This window comes from Neofelis nebulosa, chromosome 7, assembly GCF_028018385.1.
Source record: "Neofelis nebulosa isolate mNeoNeb1 chromosome 7, mNeoNeb1.pri, whole genome shotgun sequence".
NCBI lineage: Eukaryota > Metazoa > Chordata > Mammalia > Carnivora > Felidae > Neofelis > Neofelis nebulosa.
Genome location: NC_080788.1, coordinates 70,391,971 through 70,412,021, shown reverse-complemented (window position 1 = coordinate 70,412,021; position 20,051 = coordinate 70,391,971). Strand labels below are relative to the sequence as shown.

The 20,051-nt window shown below is 37.1% G+C and overlaps 1 protein-coding gene across 5 annotated transcripts in view; it reads left to right on the top strand.

The window, feature by feature from the left end:
* Positions 1–20,051, top strand: part of SLC12A6 (solute carrier family 12 member 6) — an 86,690-nt gene that overhangs the window by 45,877 nt on the left and 20,762 nt on the right. For 4 of the 5 annotated variants that reach the window (XR_009264258.1, XM_058738309.1, XM_058738308.1 and 1 more), the window contains 5 exons: positions 2,449–2,493; positions 15,173–15,270; positions 16,519–16,650; positions 17,754–17,900; positions 18,872–18,926. Coding sequence is in view for 4 of the 5 variants with exons in the window: in XM_058738309.1 (XP_058594292.1) it covers positions 2,449–2,493; positions 15,173–15,270; positions 16,519–16,650; positions 17,754–17,900; positions 18,872–18,926 (477 nt within the window). In the remaining variant the exon portion in view is untranslated. The remainder of the gene's footprint in view (positions 1–2,448; positions 2,494–15,172; positions 15,271–16,518; positions 16,651–17,753; positions 17,901–18,871; positions 18,927–20,051) is intronic. The other variant, XM_058738310.1, reaches the window with a different exon arrangement.

Here is a 20,051-nt window from a genome sequence, read left to right as displayed (position 1 = left end):
TTAAGGAGAAAAATAAATGATGCTGACAGCTCCTCTCCAACTTTTCCTTTGGAATCACTAGAATAGATCTAGATGATGACCATAGTTCTTCTGGTTCTAAAATCCTGTGATTCTTTCTCTGTTCTTCTTTCTTTGCTACCTATACACCTGCTTCTCTGTATTGACAGGGCCTAATTTATCAGTTATATGTGTGTGTGTTATGTGTGCATGTATGAGAGAGGGAGAAACAGGATCAATCTAATACACTAATGTACTATAGAACTGTTATTCCTGCTTTGTCTTATGTGCAAACCCATATTGTTTATGTATATGGGAAATAAGATGAGTTTAAATTTTTTTTTTTTTTCAACGTTTTTAATTTATTTTTGGAACAGAGAGAGACAGAGCATGAACGGGGGAGGGGCAGAGAGAGAGGGAGACACAGAATCGGAAACAGGCTCCAGGCTCCGAGCCATCAGCCCAGAACCTGACGCGGGGCTCGAACTCACAGACCGCGAGATCGTGACCTGGCTGAAGTCGGACGCTTAACCGACTGCGCCACCCAGGCGCCCCTAAAACAGTAATTCTAAATCGTTTTTGTATCTGGGACCTTTTTGGCAGTCTGAAGTCTACAAATTCCTTTTCAGAGTAACCTTTTTTAATGTGTAAAGGATTATACACACATATAAATATATAGGTATAGCATTAAAAAGAACCCTGTTAGGGACCCCTGGGTGGTTCAGTTGGTTGAGCATCTGCCTCTTGATTTCGTCTCAGGTCGTGATATCACAGTTCAGGAGTTTGAGCCCCGCATCGGGCTCTGCACTGACAGTGCGGAGCCTGCTTGGGATTCTTTCTACCCCCCTCTCTCCCTGCCCTTCCCCCATTCACACATACATTCTCTCCCTTTCTCAAGAATAGATTTTTTTTTTAATTTTTTTTTTTAACGTTTATTTATTTTTGAGACAGAGAGAGACAGAGCATGAATGGGGGAGGGTCAGAGAGAGAGGGAGACACAGAATCTGAAACAGGCTCCAGGCTCTGAGCAGTCAGCACAGAGCCTGACGCGGGGCTTGAACTCACGGACTGCGAGATCACGACCTGAGCCGAAGTCGGACGCTTAACCGACTGAGCCACCCAGGCGCCCCAAGAATAGATTTTTTTTAAAGAACCCTATTATATTCAAATACAATTATCAAAATATTAAATTCATGATCTAATATAAGTGCTTTTTTATCAATGCATCCAAAAAGATCTAGAAGCCATTTAATAACTACCATAATTTCAAAGTAGTATTGCACCTAAATCATATTATGAGATACATGCAACAATTATAATGTGATATGAAAATATCAGATATTTATTGTTAACAAAAATCACAGGTACTTTTATGTAGTTTGTTGCTGACATCATACTTGGAGAAAGTACTAACTTTCCCCCCATAATTCACAGACACCCTTCACCTAAAATTATTTCTGTTTCCCAGACACAGGGAAGCCAGATATAATCCTCATATCTCAAGACACTTAATCTTTGAGGAAACTGGAGCTCAAAGTCTTCCATATTTAGCCCTTAATGCTTTTCAAGCCTTTAAAATAAGCAAGTGGTTAGTTGTTAAATGGTGATTGTCAATATCTCTTGCATTAGGAACTTGGCTTATTGCCACTAGTTCTATTATAGATTACTGAAGAAACATATTTCTAAAAGCTTGTTTAGTTATTTTATCATGAAGTCGAATCAGGACATATCTAGTAATGAGTGCTTTACTTATGTCTTGACTTTGAGCTACTATGGCCATTATGTTCCATACATGGGAAAATGTAGCCCATGTCGTAAGCCCCGAATCATCCTTCTACTTTACGGAACTATTTTTGCTTGGTCAAATTTGTGTGATTGTTTTGTTAGTTTACTTTTTTCTGGTTATTTCTTTTTAAATGGAATTATACAATATTTGTCCTTCTGCTTTTAGCTCATTTCCCTTAGCATATTTTCAAGGTTTGTCCATGTTGTAGCACGTATCCGAATTTCGTTTCCTCTTTATGGCTGAATAATATCCCATTGTATGATATACCACATTTTTGTTTATCCATTTATCTGTTGAAGGACACTGGGTTGTTTCCACTTTGACTAATGTAAACAATGCTCCTATACACGTTGTCATATAAATATCCGTTTGAGTCCCTGTTTTAAGTTCTTTTGAGTATATGCCTAAGAGTGGAATTGTTGGGTCTCATGGTAATTCTGTTAGTTAACTTTTCAAAGAAGCTGTGTGATTATTTTTTAAAATAGTTTATTCTGTTTTTATTATCCATTCATTAATGTATTTTGATCACTAAAAAACTTTTGGTTTTTGGTTTTTGGGGGTTTTTTTTGCTTATTTCCTTGGTTGACTTTTGTTGCTGATTTTTAAGAAATTATTTGTTTTGGTCATTCATTTTTTTCTTTTCTTTTCAATTGTTTGTTTTTCAGACCCGAGTCAGAACTCCATCACAGGGGAACACAGCCAGCTGTTAGGTATAGTATTACTATGGGATTGACTTTCTCTACAGTCACCCTTTTCCTGCTTATACTAACAGACATTACTCCCACTTCTAATTCTATTTTCTATCCCCTCTTCTGCTTTTCACTTCTCAACATTTTTTCCTGGTATTTCTGGTCCTAACTTGATAAGTTTTAGGAAACTACTTGTACAATTGATTGTTGAGCCTCAATGTAGTCACATATAAAAGTAATTTACATGGTTCTGTGACTAAAAAAAAAAATCTGTAGGGGCACCTGGGTGGCTCAGTCAGTTAAGCGTCTGACTTCGTCTCAGGTCATGATCTCACAGTTTGTGAGTTCAAGCCCCACATCACGCTCTGTGCTGACAGATCAGAGCCTGGAGCCTGCTTCGGATTCTGTGTCTCCCTCTCTCTCTACCCTCCTCCACTCACACTCTGTCTCTTTCTCTCAAAAATAAACAAACATTAAAAACAAAAATTTTTTTTTAATCTGTAAAAATTAGATCTTTTTTCCAAGATAATTTTGTCAAGAAGATAACTATAATATTCTATAAGCTTGGGCTTTGCAGCTACTTTGCCCTTTTTATTATTTTTCTTGGTCTTTAATCACCCTCATTTTAATTGCTGAAAGTACTTCATAAACAGCATGACCTTAAGCTTAAGTTGATGCTCCAGTTCTTTATCTATTAAATAAGTTTTGGAAATAAATTTATTTCTTCTAGTTATCACATATTTAAATTTCAGTAAGCTTGTAATTTAATAGGTATTTCACAGCATCACAAGACTGATAAAAAATTAAAATAAAGAAAGGAAACATACTTTGGTGAGGATTCAGACAATAAAGAGTATATGGGGGCGCCTGGGTGGCTCAGTCGGTTAAGCGGCCGACTTCAGCTCAGGTCACGATCTCACGGTCCGTGAGTTCGAGCCCCGCGTCGGGCTCTGGGCTGATGGCTCGGAGCCTGGAGCCTGCTTCTGATTCTGTGTCTCCCTCTCTCTCTGCCCCTCCCCCGTTCATGCTCTGTCTCTCTCTGTCTCAAAAATAAATAAAAAACGTTAAAAAAAAATAATAAATAAAGAGTATATGTACAGAAAGTAGAGTCCTCTAAATTATCTCTTCTCCTCACACCTTACCTCTATCCCCTGAGGTACTTATTCTTGGAAATTCTCTAGAAATTTTTAATTACACATTTTCTTACCATCTATGACTATCTTTTTTCCTTTTTTCTCCATGGAGTTATACTCTACAGACTATGACTTCCTTTCTTTGACTTAACATTTTACCTTGTGACATTTCAGTACATAAAGATTTGCCTTATTCCTCTGTTTTAGAATAGTATTCCATTGTATTCCTGTACTTTAATTTTACACAGCCAGTTCCCTATTCTGGACCATTATTCCCAGGTGTTTTACTGTTAAAAATTATGTTACAGTGAACATCTTGTACATATACTCTTGTAGTCTCATTGCCAGTATATTTGAAAGAAAAATTCCTAACAGTAGAATTCTTGAATCAAAAGGAATACCTGTCTTCAAAAGGATACATCAACTTAGACTTCTACCAATTAGGAGTGTGGAAGCATACTTGGGCTCCCTATCATAAAAAGTAGATAAGCAATCTTAAAAAAATTTTTTTTCTCTAGATGAAGATGGCATGTCTAGTTTTTATTTGTACTTCTTTAATTATGAATGAGGTTAAGTGCTTTTTAAATACACTGACAGCCATTTTGTATATGTGTGTGTCTTTTGATTTGAGGCTTACTTTTTGTTAGAATTTTTGTTTGTTTTTTGTTTTGTTTTTGTTGAAGTATAATTAACATACAGTGTTACATTAATTTCAGGCATATACCGTATTGATTGGACAATGCTATACATTGCTCAGTACTTGCCACCATAAGTGTAGTCACCATCTGTCACCATACAACGTTATTACAGTATTATTGACTGTATTTCCTATGCTATACTACTGATATCCATGACTTACTTGTTTTATAACTGAAAGTTTGTATCAGCCTTTTTTTTTTTCCTATTGAATTTAGAGGCACCTGGGTGGCTCAGTCAGTTAAGTGTCCAACTTCAGGTCAGGCCATGATCTCATGGTTCGTGAGTTCAAGCCTTCTGTCGGGCTGTCTGCTTTTAGCACAGAATCCATTTTGGATTCTCTGTCCCCTTTTCTCTCTGCCCAGGCTCCTGCCTCACATTTGCATTCTTTCTCAAAATAAATAAATCTTTTTAAATGTCAAAAGAATTTTAAATCTTTTTAAATTTGCATATAGTTGATATGCAATGTTACATTAGTTTCAGCTGTACAACATAGTGATTCTGCTTCTCTATACTTTATGCTGTTAATCCCCTTTATCTCACCCATCCCCCCACCCACCTCCTCTGTGTCAACATTTGTTCTTTGTTTTTAAAGGTCTTTTGTTTGTTTGTTTTCTTTTTATATACAACTTGTAAGTGAAATCATGTCGTATTTGTTTTTCTTTGCCTGATTTTACTTAGCCTTAGCCTAACGTCCTGTAGGTCCACCCATGTTGTTGCACATGGCAAGATCTCATTCTTTTTTATGGCTGACTATTCCATTATATATGTATAGCACATCCTCATCCATTCACTTATCATTAGAAACTTGGGTTGCTTCTGTAGTTTGGCTGTTATAAATAATGTTGCAATAGGGGCACCTGGGTGGCTCAGTCAGTTAAGCGTCTGACTTCAGCTCAGGTCATGATCTCACAGTTCGTGAGTTCGAGCCTCACGTCGGGCTCTGTGCTGACAGCTCCAAGCCTGGAGCCTACTTCAGATTCTGTGTCTCCCTCTCTCTCTCTGCCCCTCCCCTGCTCATGCCCTGTCTCTCTCTGTCTCAAAAATAAATAAAAACATTAAAAAATTTTTATAAATAATGTTGCAGTAAACACGGGTGAGTATATCTTTTCAAATTCATTTTCCTTGGGTAAATACCCAGTAATAGAATTGTTTGATCATATGGTAATGCTATTTTTAATATATTGAGGAACCTCTGTACTGTTTTACTCAGTGGTTGCTCCAATTTACATTCCCACTAACAGTGCATGAGGTTTGATTTGAGGCTTATTTTGATTTTTACATTGCTGAACTTTTAGCTCTTTGAATAGTGCAGAGCAGCTATGTAAAATATAAGCTATCAAAAAGTTCACAGTAAGCAAAGTACTTGACTTGTTTGCTCATTACAGGTTCAGAGTATTGAAGAAACTGGGATACTCCTTTTCTGATCTTTCTCTGTTAAGAACCTAAGTTTCTGGTGATAATTCTCATTTGTTTGAGAGAGTTTATGTGCAGGAAGAGTAACTGACACCCTAAGCGCTCCATAAATATTTTTTAGGTAAATGGTTTGACATAAACATATAGCTAGAAATCTGATCACAAGGGTCCTAGCCTTGTGATATTGGGGTTGTCACTCTTCTCTTTTTTTTAGACTTTTATATTGGATAGTTTATTTAGACTGTTCAAAATTATTCTTCTCTGTACAAAAATTTCATATTTGGATCGGGAATGGTTAAGATTTCATTGAAATATTTAGGCAGACCATGAAAAGTAAATTTTCCCCCTAAACTATTAAAAGAATTCTGTCTCTGATACGTGCCGACAGGTAGAGGAGTTTGAGGGTAGTTTATCTTCTGGCCAGGAACATGTATGTAATAGAGGTAGGGAAGAACTTAGCTAATGAAGTGGGCAGTCAGGGGAGTTGGTATCATTCCATTGTAAGCTGGATTTTGTTTCCAATGAAGCACTTTAAGTAAAAGATAGTAAACAAATTGTGGGCAAAAAGAAATAGTATATGATTGTGAAAAAGACTTCTCTTAGTATTATTAGCTGAAAACCCTAATATCTGCTAAGAGACTACTACAGACATTACTCTCGTTTGGCAACCTACATTTGCATTCACTTTTAAACAAACCTGGGAATGTGTCCAGAGTCTTTTCGCTAGATTCTCAGGTGAGTTCACCCTGCTACCCTGGGTTCTCCCTCCGAGGTTCATTAGATAAGACTATGTTCGTCCTTCTCATGCTCTTAATAACTACATCTTGTGTGCCCCATCCTGAGTTAGCTTCTTTGTTTTCTTTTTTTCCTTTCCTTTCCTTTCCTTTCCTTTCCTTTCCTTTCCTTTCCTTTCCGTTCCGTTCCGTTCCGTTCCGTTCCTTTCCTTTCCTTTCCTTTCCTTTTTGTAAGCTCTATACCTAATGTGAGGCTTGAACTTATGACTCTGAGATCAGGAGTCATATGCTCTACTGATTGAGCCAGCCAGGTGCCCCTTTGAGTATCTTTGTTTAAGCTACAGTCTCAAAATCCCTCAAAGCCTGGTTTATTTAAAAAAAAGAAGAAGGTGGGGTGCCTGAGTGGCTCAGTCGGTTAAGCAGCTGACTTCGGCTTGGGTCACGATCTCACGGTGTGTGGGTTCGAGCCCTGCGTCGGGCTCTGTGCTGACAGCCTGGAGCCTGCTTCAGATTCTGTGTCTCCCTCTCTCTCTGACCCTCCCCTACTCACACTCTGTGTGTGTGTCTCTCTCTCTCTCAAAAATAAATAAATATTAAAAAAAATTTTTTAAAGAAGTTTGCAGAAGACGGAAAGGTGATTTTTTTGGGTTATATTTTCTAACCATCTTATAGTTCCTCAGAGAGGGCATTGGTAGTTTGAATTAAAATCTTGCCAGCTTTCTATAAAAATCTTGGTTAGGGGCACCTGGAGGGCTCAGTGGAGCATGTAACTCTTGATCTCAGGGTTGTCAGTTTGAGCTCCACCATATATGTAGAAATTACTTAAAAACTTAAAAAAAATAATCTTGCTTAGGATAATTAGGCCTAGTACGTTAAAAACCACTTCAGTTGCTTTGCCTGCTGAGTGGAATTTATAATAGTATCTTTCAGACCTTTTAAGTTTCTTCCTGTCAGTAGGGGGCAGTTATTTTAATGTATCTATTGTTAGCACTGACTCATCAGATCTCTTACAAAACTTAGGGTTAGGCTGAGGAGATGGATGGAAGAGTAAAACTGCTGTTGTGAGAAATAATTAAGCTGTAATGAATTTTGCTGTGTATATGTGTGTGTAATTTTTAATTTAAAACATTTTAGTAAACAAGTAAGCAAATGAGCAGTGGGCCCTGGCATTTTTACAGCAATTTTTACCAAACACCCAAGGAACAGTAATTCCTCTTCTACAGTTTCTCCCAAGGAATAGAAAAACAAGTAAATACTCCCCAACTCAGTTTGAGGATTGCATAACTTTGATACCAAAACTTAACAATGCCAGTGTGAGACAAGTATGGGCCAGTTTTACTTATGAATACAGATACAGATGTCCTAAATGAAATATTTGCCATCTAAATCAAGCAATATATTTTTCTAAGTTACTCCTGACCAGACTGGGTTTCTGCTAGAAATACATTGTTGGTTTACCATTAAAGATCAATTTTTAAAAAAAAATTTTTTTTTTTAACGTTTATTCATTTTTTGAGACAGAGAGAGACAAGCATGAATGGGGAAAGGTCAGAGAGAGAGGGAGACACAGAATCCAAAACAGGCTCCAGGCTCTGAGCTGTCAGCACAGAGCCTGACACGGGGCTCGAACTCACAGACCGTGAGATCATGACCTGAGCCGAAGTCAGACACCCAACCGACTGAGCCACCCAGGCACCCCAAAGGTCAATTTATATAATTCAGTGTATTAACAAAAAGAGATTAAAGGATTAATCATCTTAACTGACGCAGAAAAAGAATTTCATTTGAAATATATCCAATATTTAAATTCATGAGTTCATATTGAGACTTTAAAAAGCTAATTAGTCACCATTGGAGTATTCTGGTGAACCAAGTTGGTTAATAAAGGGAAAGAATGAAGTATTTGCCTTGCTTTTAACTATATTAATGGGTAACCAAACAGTATATTAGAGGGAATATCTCTTTATAAAAGTATTTCAGCTAGTAAGTTAAGGAAGAATATCACCATTTTGTAAGCCCTCATAAATTAAAGGATCTAGGCATTAATCACCAACAGTTGCTAGTATCTCAGAAAGAAAACCTCCTGACAGAAGATCAAAATACCACTGTGAAGGAGTTTTCCTACCTCTTCCTTAAAAATACTGGATGTGGTTAAGCCTCTAGACCTAATTAGCAATTTATAGGAACTACAAAAACAGAACAACATTTAAACAACATCGTATGGATGTCATCATCAAAATCAGATACCCTACTGAACACAGGACATGGTTTCTTCAACAAGTAAATAGTGAAGAAAAAGAGAGTAGACGCTTGACTTAGGAGATACAGCAGTCAATCATACTGCATGCCTTTTATTTGGCTACTGATTGAAGCAAACTATAAAATCAAAAACATAATTTGTAACATTTGAGACAACCTTTCATGTTCACACAGTGCATAGTTCAGACCCAAGCCTGTGCCAGAGGAAATTAAGTACATTTACTGCTCTTGTTCTGCCTAGCTCAGACCAGCAAACATCATTTGACGAGATCAGGAGACTAAGGGAGGAATGTGAGATTTATTTATCTTAGCCCCCAATTGTAGTATAGTGACAAATTATAAAAGCAGCAATATGGAGGTAATTGCACCACAAGAATAAAGTTTTTATAAAGAGCAAGACATTTGATATACCATTTTATGTTTACCCAAAAAAGTATGCCATAAAAAATGGAAATCTGAAATTTGTAGTAGAATCAATGGCACTTATCAGTTTCTGTTTGACTTGTGCAGTGAAACACCAGTAAGTTCCCAGTAATGTTAGCATTATCTGGATAGTAAAATGGGGAAAAACAAAACCTAGTGATCTGTTGGGCTGTTTAATTGATTAGTGTCAGTAGGTATCCTTCAAAGGAGTCTTCTTAGGATTCTGGATAATCATAAAACAGCCCTAGGACATGCATTTGGTTCTTAGTTCCTGCAGAGTAAAACTTGTTATTCAGAAACTCTAGAATTTCCATTCCATTTGGGATTTCCTGAGGTTACAGTAATGACCCAGACTTCTGAAGGCTGTACTTTTGAAACCGCATGATTTCCCACCAAGAAACTGAGATTGAGAATTGATCCATGCCTTTCAGTTAACCACTCCTGATGAGAACTTTGTTCCTTGCCTGGAAGGCCTTGATCTTTCATGATTGACCAGGATCTCTACGGGACCCTCCCACTCCTACCACCACCACAGGTAGACCCTAATAAGATATAATCTTGGAGGCATCATTGGTCTTGTAAGTGTAGGCAATGTTTCCAGGGATATTTCTTCCATCTCGAAATAAACAAGCAAATGGAAGTTGGACCAGAAACATCCACGACCAGAGTGTCTAAAAGTTAAGGTGGTTGCACCTGAAACTTGAGAATACAGAGGCCCTGAAAGAGGTGCCATGGCTGCAGCAAGGGGAGCCAGAGCTTTTAGGATGTGGCTTGGACCAGTAGGCAGCAGGATGGGGCAGGATTGTTCTGAAGCCAGATTTTTATAGCAACAGTATTGTGAGACTCTTGCACCAGCAGGAAAGTAGGATGTTGGATCTGGAATTCCTAGTCACATAACCCTTAAGAGGGATAAAGTGGTTTTGAGTCTGGGATACAAAACTATCAAATGTTTTCATCAGTAAAAAGTGCAGTTAGATGAGCATATTACCCAGAAATGAAAGACTGTTTAGAGAGGAGAACAAATGGAACTTGTAGGAAAAAAAAAAAAAAAGTTATTGATACAAAAAATAAAATTAACGGGTTATAAACAGGTAAAAGGGGTTTGTGAACAGAACAAAAGGAAAATTACACCTAGACATATCTTTAATGATGCTGCAGAACACCTAAGAAAAGATCTTGAGATCCACCAGAGGTACAGATCCTCCCCGGAACAGCAGAATGACAGAATTCTCCATAGCGAAACATATAGCAAATGATGTCTTAAAGTGTTTGCAAAGCTTTTATTATCCTAGAATTGTGCTTGGCAAGATACTCAGTAATAATTAGGACAAAATACAGGCAACTGTTGCTAAATAAAAGCCAAGAACGTTTCTCACCGCAAGACTTGCTCCAAGCTAGTGGTTTACAGCTGAGGACAATTTTGTCCCCCAGGGGACATTTGGAAATGTTTGAAGACTTTCATGATTGTCACTGCGGGAGATGCTACTGGCCTCTAGTGACTAGCAGCTAGGGATGCTCTTAAACGTCCTATGATGTAACTGTATGATGTACTACAACAAATACTTATGTGGCTTTGAAATTTCATAGTGCTGAGTTTGAGAAACTCTAAAGGAATTGTAAAGAAGGGACCTCAAGTAAAAGGGAAATGATCCCAGAAGAACAGTGACCTTGACCTTGATCCAAGTCACTGTTTGTCTCTGAAATATTTTTAGTGTCTTATTGTGTAGTAAAATTAACTACTAGAAATATTGGACAGAACAGTAATATTATGTGAATCAGAGGACAGTTGAAACTGAAGTGTTCAAGTGTGTTGTTTGTGAGGATGACAGATTATTGATTAAACTCACTTAACAGTTTAACATATGTGGTAAAATTTCAAAAGTAATTACTGAAAAAAATAGAATGTGGAAACTCCAAAAGAGAAAAGAGAACAAATGGAATAAGGGAAAAACAAACCAAAAAAAATCCAGGGAGAGGGGCATCTGGGTGGCTCAGTCGGTTAAGCATCTGATTTTGGCTCAGGTCATGATCTCACAGTTCATGAGTTCGAGCCCTGAGTAGGGCTCTGCGCTGACAGTTCACAGCCTGGAGCCTGCTTCGCATTCTGTTTCTGTCTCTCCCTCTGCCCCTCCTCAGCTTGTGCAGGCACGTGCTCTTGCTCTCTCTCTCTCTCTCTAAAACATAAATAAATGAACATTAAAAGAGAGAGAAATCCCAGGGAAAATGAGAATGAATCATAAAAAAAGACCAAATAGAAATTTTAAAATCCTATCTTTCCAGTCGCTCTCTCCTTTCCTCTCTCTGTTTCAGCTATGTTACTCATTCTGTTTTATGACTGCATTAAGATTGTTTCTGCTTTAGGATTTTTTAAAATTACTGTTCCCTCTGCTTGAAATGCAGGCTTTTACTGAACATTTTATGTCAAGGGTGTGCTACAGCCAGCTCATACCAACTCCTGAGAACCAATTGTATGCATCTCTTCCCAAAACCATTCTCAGTGACTTCGCATTAGTAGTTTATTTTATTTTATTTTTTTATTTGAGAGAGCACGCGAGCAGGAGAGAGGGGCAGAGGGAGAGAAAGAAGGAGATTTGTTTTTTTTTTTTGAGAGGGAGAGAGAGAGAATTTTAAGCTGGCTCCACTGCCAGCATGGAGCTCTTTCTCACAACAGCGAGATCATGACCTGAGCTGAAATCAAGAGTCAGATGCTCAACCAACTGAGCCACCCAGACGCCCCAACACGGTAGTAGTTTAAAATTGGCATGTGTGAGTATTTACACTGTGGAAATGGACAACCACTATAAATCAGTTTTATGTGTGTGTGTATATGTTTTTAACTGTCTTCTGTGACTTCATATACACACAATGAAAGCAACACCTTTAACTGCTCTGTCTATTGCTGTATCACCAGGACCTAGAACAGTGCCCAGCACATCATAAGAACTTAATAAATGTGGGGTGCCTGGGTGGTACAAGTCGGTTGAACGTCCAACTCTTGATTTCGGCTCAGGTCATGATCTCAGGCTTCATGAGTTTGAACCCCACATCGGGCTATGCCCTCAGCGCAAAACCTGCTTGGGATTCTCTCCCTCGCTGTCTGCCCTTTCCCCACTCATGCACACTATCTGTCTCCCAAAATAAATATTTTTTTGAAAACCTAATAAATGCTTACTGAATTAACTGAATAAATGGATTACTTAAAAGCGGTGATAATTTTAAGCTGTGTCATTCTCTCTTTAGAATTTTCCAGAACCATTAGAGGAAAAGAATTACATTTTCTTTTTTTTTTTTTCCTTCATGTTTATTTTGAGAGAAAAAAACCGCGTGCACAACAGAGAAGGAATGGAGAGAGAGGGAGACAGAGAATCCGAAGCAGGCTCCATGCTATCATTTTCCTGTTTTGTTTTGTTGTTGTTTTTTTAGTAACTTTTTATTGTGGAAATTTCCAACGATATAGAAAAGTAAATAGAATAGGATAGTGAACCTCCATGAAGCCATCACTCAGTTTCAACAATGTTGAGAATCTGTTTTCAATCCCCACTTAATTTTTTCCTGGAATATCTTAAAATTCCAGACATCACATGATTTTATTTACTTTAAAAAAAAAAAGTTTAAATTTATCTGTTTCAAAGGTGGGGTTTTTTGGGTTTTTTTGTTTTTGTTTTTTCTACATTTGATTAGAGTCAGGATTCTAACAAGTTTCACACCTTGTACTTGGTTGGTATGTCATTTTAAGTCTCAAATTATGAATTCTGCTTTCTTAGTTTATGCCATTTATTTACTGAATAAGTCAGATTATTTGTCATGTAGAATTTCTCACATTCTGAATTTGGTGATTGCAGCATCTTTGTGGTGATGTTTAGCATGTTCCTTCTCTGCTTTGTTTTGTCTGTTTTGTTTGTTTTGTTTGTTTTGTTTTTGTGAACTGATAGATTTAAGAAGCTTGATTAGATTCAACTTCCATTCTTTTGGTAAGAATACATCATAGGTTGCACAGGGTACTTTTTATTGTATTACAGTAGGGGTTTGTGTCGTCCACTTTTAACAAGCAGTGTTAACATTGATCATTGAGTTCCAGATCACCCCGATCCATCCATTATAAAGTTATGTCTTAGCCTTTCATCTAATGGTTTTAGCAACCATTGATGATGATTGCCTAGATCCATTATTTCATTAGGCGTTTAAAATTGGTGGGTTTTTTTCCCAATCCATCTGCATTTAAAAATTTTTTTAATTTAAATTTCAGTTAACATACAGTGTTATATTAGATTCAGGTGAATCAGTATAGTGATTCAGCAGTTCTGTGCATTACTCAATTCTCATCATGATGAGTGTACTTTTTTTTTATTGTTAAGTTTGTTTATTTATTTTGAGAGAGAGAGAAAGACTCCATCAACGCAGAGCCCAGTGCAGGGCTTGATCTCACAAACCATGAGATCATGACCTGAGCTGAGATCAGGAGTTGGACCCTTAATGGACTGAGCCACTGACGCGCCCCATGATGAGTGTACTCTTAATCCCCTTCGTCTGTTTTCACCCATCCCCCTACCCAACTCCCCTGTGGTAACCACCAATTCTCTGTAGTTAAGAGTCTGTTTCTTGGTTTGTCTGTCTCTTTTTTCCCTATGCTTGTTTGTTTTGTTTTTTAAATTCCACATTGATTAGCTAGAATGTTTCTATAATGAAGAAATTTTCTTTAACTTTTTCATTACCTAGAAATATAGTTGGTACAGGAAAGACAGGATAATTGCTTGATTCTTTCCATTTATTGTTTTTCATATATGTTGTTTTCTTAGTAACTTGCAAAGGTAACTAGTTGGTTTTTTTTAATATATTGGATATTTCACATACTTACTTTTCAATTCATTGCATTATTTATTTTTAGTGCTCATATTATCCCATTTTTAGCCATTAGGGATCCCATCAGGTTGGCTTTTCTGTCCTTTGACATGATCCAGTTATTTTCATAGCTTGTTGACTGTTTCCCAAACTTACATTTAAGGTTATAGGACTTTAAATTAATTTCTTTAAATTTTATATTGGTGTCTATTTTATCAATTTTTAAAGTGTTAGTTCTTAATGACATTTATATATTTTTTTTATTTTCTTTCTCTCCTACAAGGTGATTAAAATTATATAACTCTTACACAATACAGAACCAAAGCTAAGGATACAACACAAACTTTACTGTGTTAGGGAACCCAGTCTCTTTATCTCTCTCTCTCTCTTTCTCTCTCTCTCTTTTTTTTTTTTTTCTTTTCTTTATAGCTAGTTCACCAAATGTTTGTGGGATGAAAAAAAATATGTGGCAGGAGTTTGTACAAAAATAATTCTTGGTTACATGACCTAATGTCATTTTTTTTGTTTGTTTCTTTGTTTTTTTACCTAATATCATTTATAAAAGGTTGGACATCTGTAAGTAGAGGGCTTTTGCTGCCATTGTTCAACAGCAATAGTGTATAAAGTTATTATATACTAAGGACTCAATAAGTACTTTTTAAAAAAATTTTATTCTAGATTTGGGTGACTTTAAGTGTAGGGTCTCTGTAGGTTAGAATCCTAAAAGAATAGTGTGTCCAGAGGCCTTTGTATTAAGAAAAGCAATGACCTATGTTTACCTCTTAGAAATTTATTTTTGCTCCTTTTCTAGAGGGAACCACATTCTCCAAGCAATGCTAATTGAGTTCTCCCACTCTCAGATTAAAGTTTGAATATGAGGGATGCTTGGGTGGCTCAGTCAGTTGAGCGTCTCACTTTGGCTTAGGTCATGATCTCACAGTTTGTGAGTTTAAGCCCTGCACTGGGCTCTCTGCTGTCAGCACAGAGCCCTCTTGATATCCTTTGTCCCACCCCCACCCTCACCCCTGCTCCTTCCCTGCTCTACTTACGCTGTCTCTCAAAATAAAAAAATAAACTTAAAGTAGTTTGAATATGAAAATGGGTTCTGTTGATACAGAGGCAACATGAAGTTATTTGGTGCTGATACTTCTTTAATACCACTGAGAAACTGACTTGGTTTACTTTTTTTTTTTTTTCCAGATGATGGGCATAATAAGAAAGCTCGAAATGCTTATCTCAATAATTCCAATTATGAAGAAGGAGATGAATATTTTGATAAAAACCTGGCACTCTTTGAGGTAATATTTGGGAGAAGACTAGGGCAGAGAATTCAGGAATAGAGATTTCAAGATCGCTGTTTTCTATCCCATTTAGTTTTGAAACAGTACAGCCTGGATAATTTTAAGAATTAATTGTTAAAGTATAATACTTATTATAACTTGTCATTATAGTTGATTTATTTATGTAATCTAATGATCACTTATAAGTACCATTAAATCAAATTTCTGAGTATTGAGGAAGAATGTCAACATTCTTCCTCAATGTGGGGGACCTTGCTATCTAATTCAGCTAGGATGTGAATATTGCATTATCTACAAAGTGTAAAATAGTGAGTTTTTCAATCTGTGTTTGGGAGGACTATCACTTACCTTAGAACTACTAAATCAAAAATCAGTGTAGGAAGTAGGCTGCTAGATTAAGATGACCTTGTAGGTCTTAACCTGAGACCCTATGGACTCTGACGGCATCTGCAGGCAGGTTCTTGAAAGGAACCTACTTTAGTCCCGCACTGCCTTTGTTTCTGGCTTTGGACAGTGATGTGAATGTTAATTCTCTCAGCATACTTATCTTTTAAATGATATTTTCTTTCAGCTTACTTGAAGAAAAGATCTGTGGTGAATATTTACTTCAGTCACAAAAGGTTTTTTTCTTTTAATGTTTATTTATTTTTGAGAGAGAACACAGCTGTGCGCACGAGACAGGGAGGGGCAGAGAGAGAGAGGGAGAGAGAATCTCAAGCAGGTTCAATGTAGGGCTCGATCTCACAAACCACGAGATTATGACCTGAGCTGAAATCAAGAGTCGGACCCTTAACTCACTGAGCCACCCAGGTGCCCCTCAGTCACAAAATTTTTTTATTGAGCTATCCGTATGTGCTGCAATAAATAATAGCCATAAATTTTGTTAGAATGTTGGTAGCCTAAAGAAAGGGGAACTGTAGTTAAAGACAATATTACCAACATTTTTTACAAGGTTACAGCTATCTGTAGGGGCCAGTGTGATTTTATTTTTACTGTAAAGTTAAGCTATTAGGAAGAATCCTAAAGCTTTTTCACTTAAGAATCTTATAAGGATTCATGTATCCCTGATTAAGTGATATTTTACCTTGGGAGGAAAATAAAGCCTCACTGATGAATTGTCTTAAAATATTTATCTGTGAAATATTTTCTTATTTAATTTGCAATTTTCTGATACATGGGCCATTTTGGTGCTTATGCTTCCAGTGTTCTTCATTACTCATTTCTTCCATGTTTACGACTTTATAGGAAGAAATGGACACAAGACCAAAGGTATCTTCTCTCCTCAACCGTATGGCCAATTATACTAATCTGACACAAGGAGCGAAGGAACATGAAGAGGCAGAGAACATCACTGAGGGGAAAAAGAAGCCCACCAAGGTGAGGCCTTAGGATAACAATGATAAATAAAAAGAGTCCCATATATAAGAAAGGAGGAACTATCCAGGGCATCACTCTGTGCTCCGTAACTATTGAATGCTTGCTTTAAGCCAGGCACTGTTCTGGGCACCGGGGTCATAGCAAAAAGAGAACATACAATGTCCTGCTCTCATGCAGTCTGAATTCTGGTATGAAGAGATAGTTGTTAAACTGTATATTACATGTTGATAAATGCTCTAACAAAAATAATAAGCAGGGACAGATAGTAGCTACACTTGTGGCATATCATAGGCAGAGACTTGTCAGATCACTATGTTGTACGCCTGAACCAGTGTAACATTGTGTGTCAACTATACTTCAGTAATTAATTTTTTTTAAGGCAGGCTAAAGAGACTGCAACTGGCCAGCAAGAAAGCCAGGGCAGAAGGGGTTGCTGTTGGAGAGAGGTTAGTCAGGAAAAGCCCTTCTGACGGTGATATTTGAGCAGAGACCTAACCAATGTGAGACAGTGAGCCTGGTTGGGAGAAGACCGTTGCGGGGAGAGGAAATAGCACTTCAGAAGAGGAGTGTCCACGCCCATCTGCTGATGCCATCTCTCTGTGGTGAAGTGGTTGGGTTTTTCAAAGACTACATTTCAGTTTTTCTCAAAATGAAAATACGGAACAAGGTAGCTTCCTGGTTGTTCAGGAATGAAATGACCCTCAGATCTTCATTTTACCAACTGTATTTACCAGCTACTATGAAAGATTTATACCACATTCTAAAGGAATTCCATCAAGTCATTATTCAGTTTAGATGAAAAGGGAAAGCTGATAGCTTTAAACTACAGAACATTTTAAAAGGGGGGGATTGTGGTCAAATACTTATGTAAAAACATATGGGGACCTGTGTAAAGTAAAAATGTATAGTTCTAGGACTATTAAAAAGTATGGTGATTGACATTTATTAGATGGAGATTTTATATGTGCCTCTTCTAGAATATTCTGATTATCTCTGCCTAATAATTAATATGGTAGTTGGGAGCAAGTTTTTATACACAAGTAGGATAAAAGCATGGCTTCTAGATGACTATATAATTTTTCTTTTGTCAACTTTCTTTCCAGACCCCTCAAATGGGTACTTTCATGGGTGTCTACCTCCCCTGTCTACAAAATATTTTTGGAGTGATCTTGTTTCTACGCCTTACATGGGTTGTGGGCACGGCTGGCGTTCTTCAGGCCTTCGCAATCGTCCTTATCTGCTGCTGCTGTGTAAGTCCTGAGTTGGCTCTTAGAAATCACCTGGAACGTCGCAAGAGCTCAAGATTATATGCACTTGACCTGTTTGAGAATAAAACAAAGGCTAGTAGGGGAAGAGTCATGATCTCAAAAGGAGAGATTATTTTGATATTAAAATCTGAAGTATTTTCAGTTATTTAGGGCCCACTGTTCACTGCTTAGATCTATAGTATGATGTACTACAAATTACAAAGGAAGACTTCTTTCTGGAGGGAGTAGGAGATGTAGTCCTTGACTTCAAAGAATTCAGAATACAAACCACTTGTATTGATGGCACCAAAATTGTGATAGAAAATGATGCCACACTACTCCAGTATAGTATGGAGGAACAAAACAGATTGTTGTTTAGGGTGAGGGGCGTTTGTTTTGTTTTCAAGTCTCATCTGTTCTCCCTTCCCTAGAAATTCAGGTGTGTTTTCCAGGTCCTCTCCCCACTGTAATGAGAACATTCTGATCTTCCTTGAATTTAAACTCCTCTTATGCATTATAAGTTGATTATTATAAAAAATGTATTTTTTTGTTCTGTTACCTGCTGACCTCTTTCATTGTTTTCAAAATATAGTTTTTATTAGTTCAGAAGTCTTCAGTGGTTCCCTTCCTTCCTGAATATTGTTCTTGTAATATCTAGTCCTTAGTCAGTTTCCAGTCCGTTTTCCAAGTTAACTAGGAGACCAGGGTGAGATCAGGGGTTTCTACTAGCACCTAACCTACTGATTAAGACATAGAACCATTTTAACAGAATACTCAAGATGATAGTAATTTGACTAGTGCAATGAGTTGAACCACATCATATTTCCATGCTATTAGGTATGATATCCAACTCCGTCCATAAAGTATGTAGAGTTAATTATTCAAACAGTGCTCTGAATTCCACAGATGGGAAGATAGTACAGAAATGTCATCTTTATAACAGTAACAGTCTTCTCCTTTCACTTCCTTTACAGACAATGTTGACTGCTATCTCCATGAGTGCCATTGCCACTAATGGAGTGGTGCCAGGTCAGTTGGCTAAGATTGCATTTCAGGGATTGTCAACAATTACTGTATGTTTATGCTGTGAAGCCAGAGGTGCAAACTTCCAAGGAACAGAATACTATTTAGTCTGTTGGTCATAGGTATTCACACTCTTTGACTTTAGAATACATTCTTTAAGTCTCTTTATGTCCTAAACTAGGGGAACCTCACTCACTGTTGGTAGGAATAGAATCTGATACAGCCACTTTGGAAAACAGTATGGAAGTTCTTCAAAAAATTAAAAGTAGAAATACCATATAATCCAGTAATTTCATTTCTGGGTATTTACCCAAAGAAAATGAAAACACTAGATCAAAAAGATATAGGTGCCCTTATGTATAGTGCTGTATTATTTACAATAACCAAGATATGGAAGCAACCTAAGTGTTCATCAATAGATGAATGAATACAGAAGTTGTGGACACATACACACAAAATAGAATATTACTCATCCATCAAAAAGAATGAAATCTTGCCATTTGCAACAACACAGGTGGACCTAGAGATCCACTCATGCAAATGAAATAAGTCCGAGAAAGACAAATGCCATATGATTTTACTTATATGTGGAATCCAAATAAATAAATAAACAGACAAACAAAAACAGAGACTCATAAATACAAAGAACAAACTAGTGGTTGTCCAGGAAAAGAAGAGTAGAGGGATGAGCAAAATAAGTGAGAGGGAGGGAATAAGAGTTACAGACTTCCGGTTATAAAATAAATAAGTCATGGGGATGAAAAATACAGCATAGGGAATACACTCAATAATACTGCAGTAACGTTGTATGTTGACAGATGGTAACTGCACTTACTATGGTGTGCTTAATGTACAGAATTGTCGAACCACTATGATGTTGTACTATACCATTTATTAAAGTCAACCATACTTCAATTAAAATAAAAAGGAAAAAAATCTCATGTTCTAAGCTAGAAGTCTTAATTTGTATCACATTCCTATCTTCTTTTAGTTAGGGTATATATTATGGGGCTATCTCATGCCTGTAGTAAATATTCCTTGATATTTATCTAAGTAATACTGACAAGTTGAACTAGTTGGTGTGGAGCATTAGCTATGCAGTATATTAGAAAGGCTTTATCCTTTATTTCC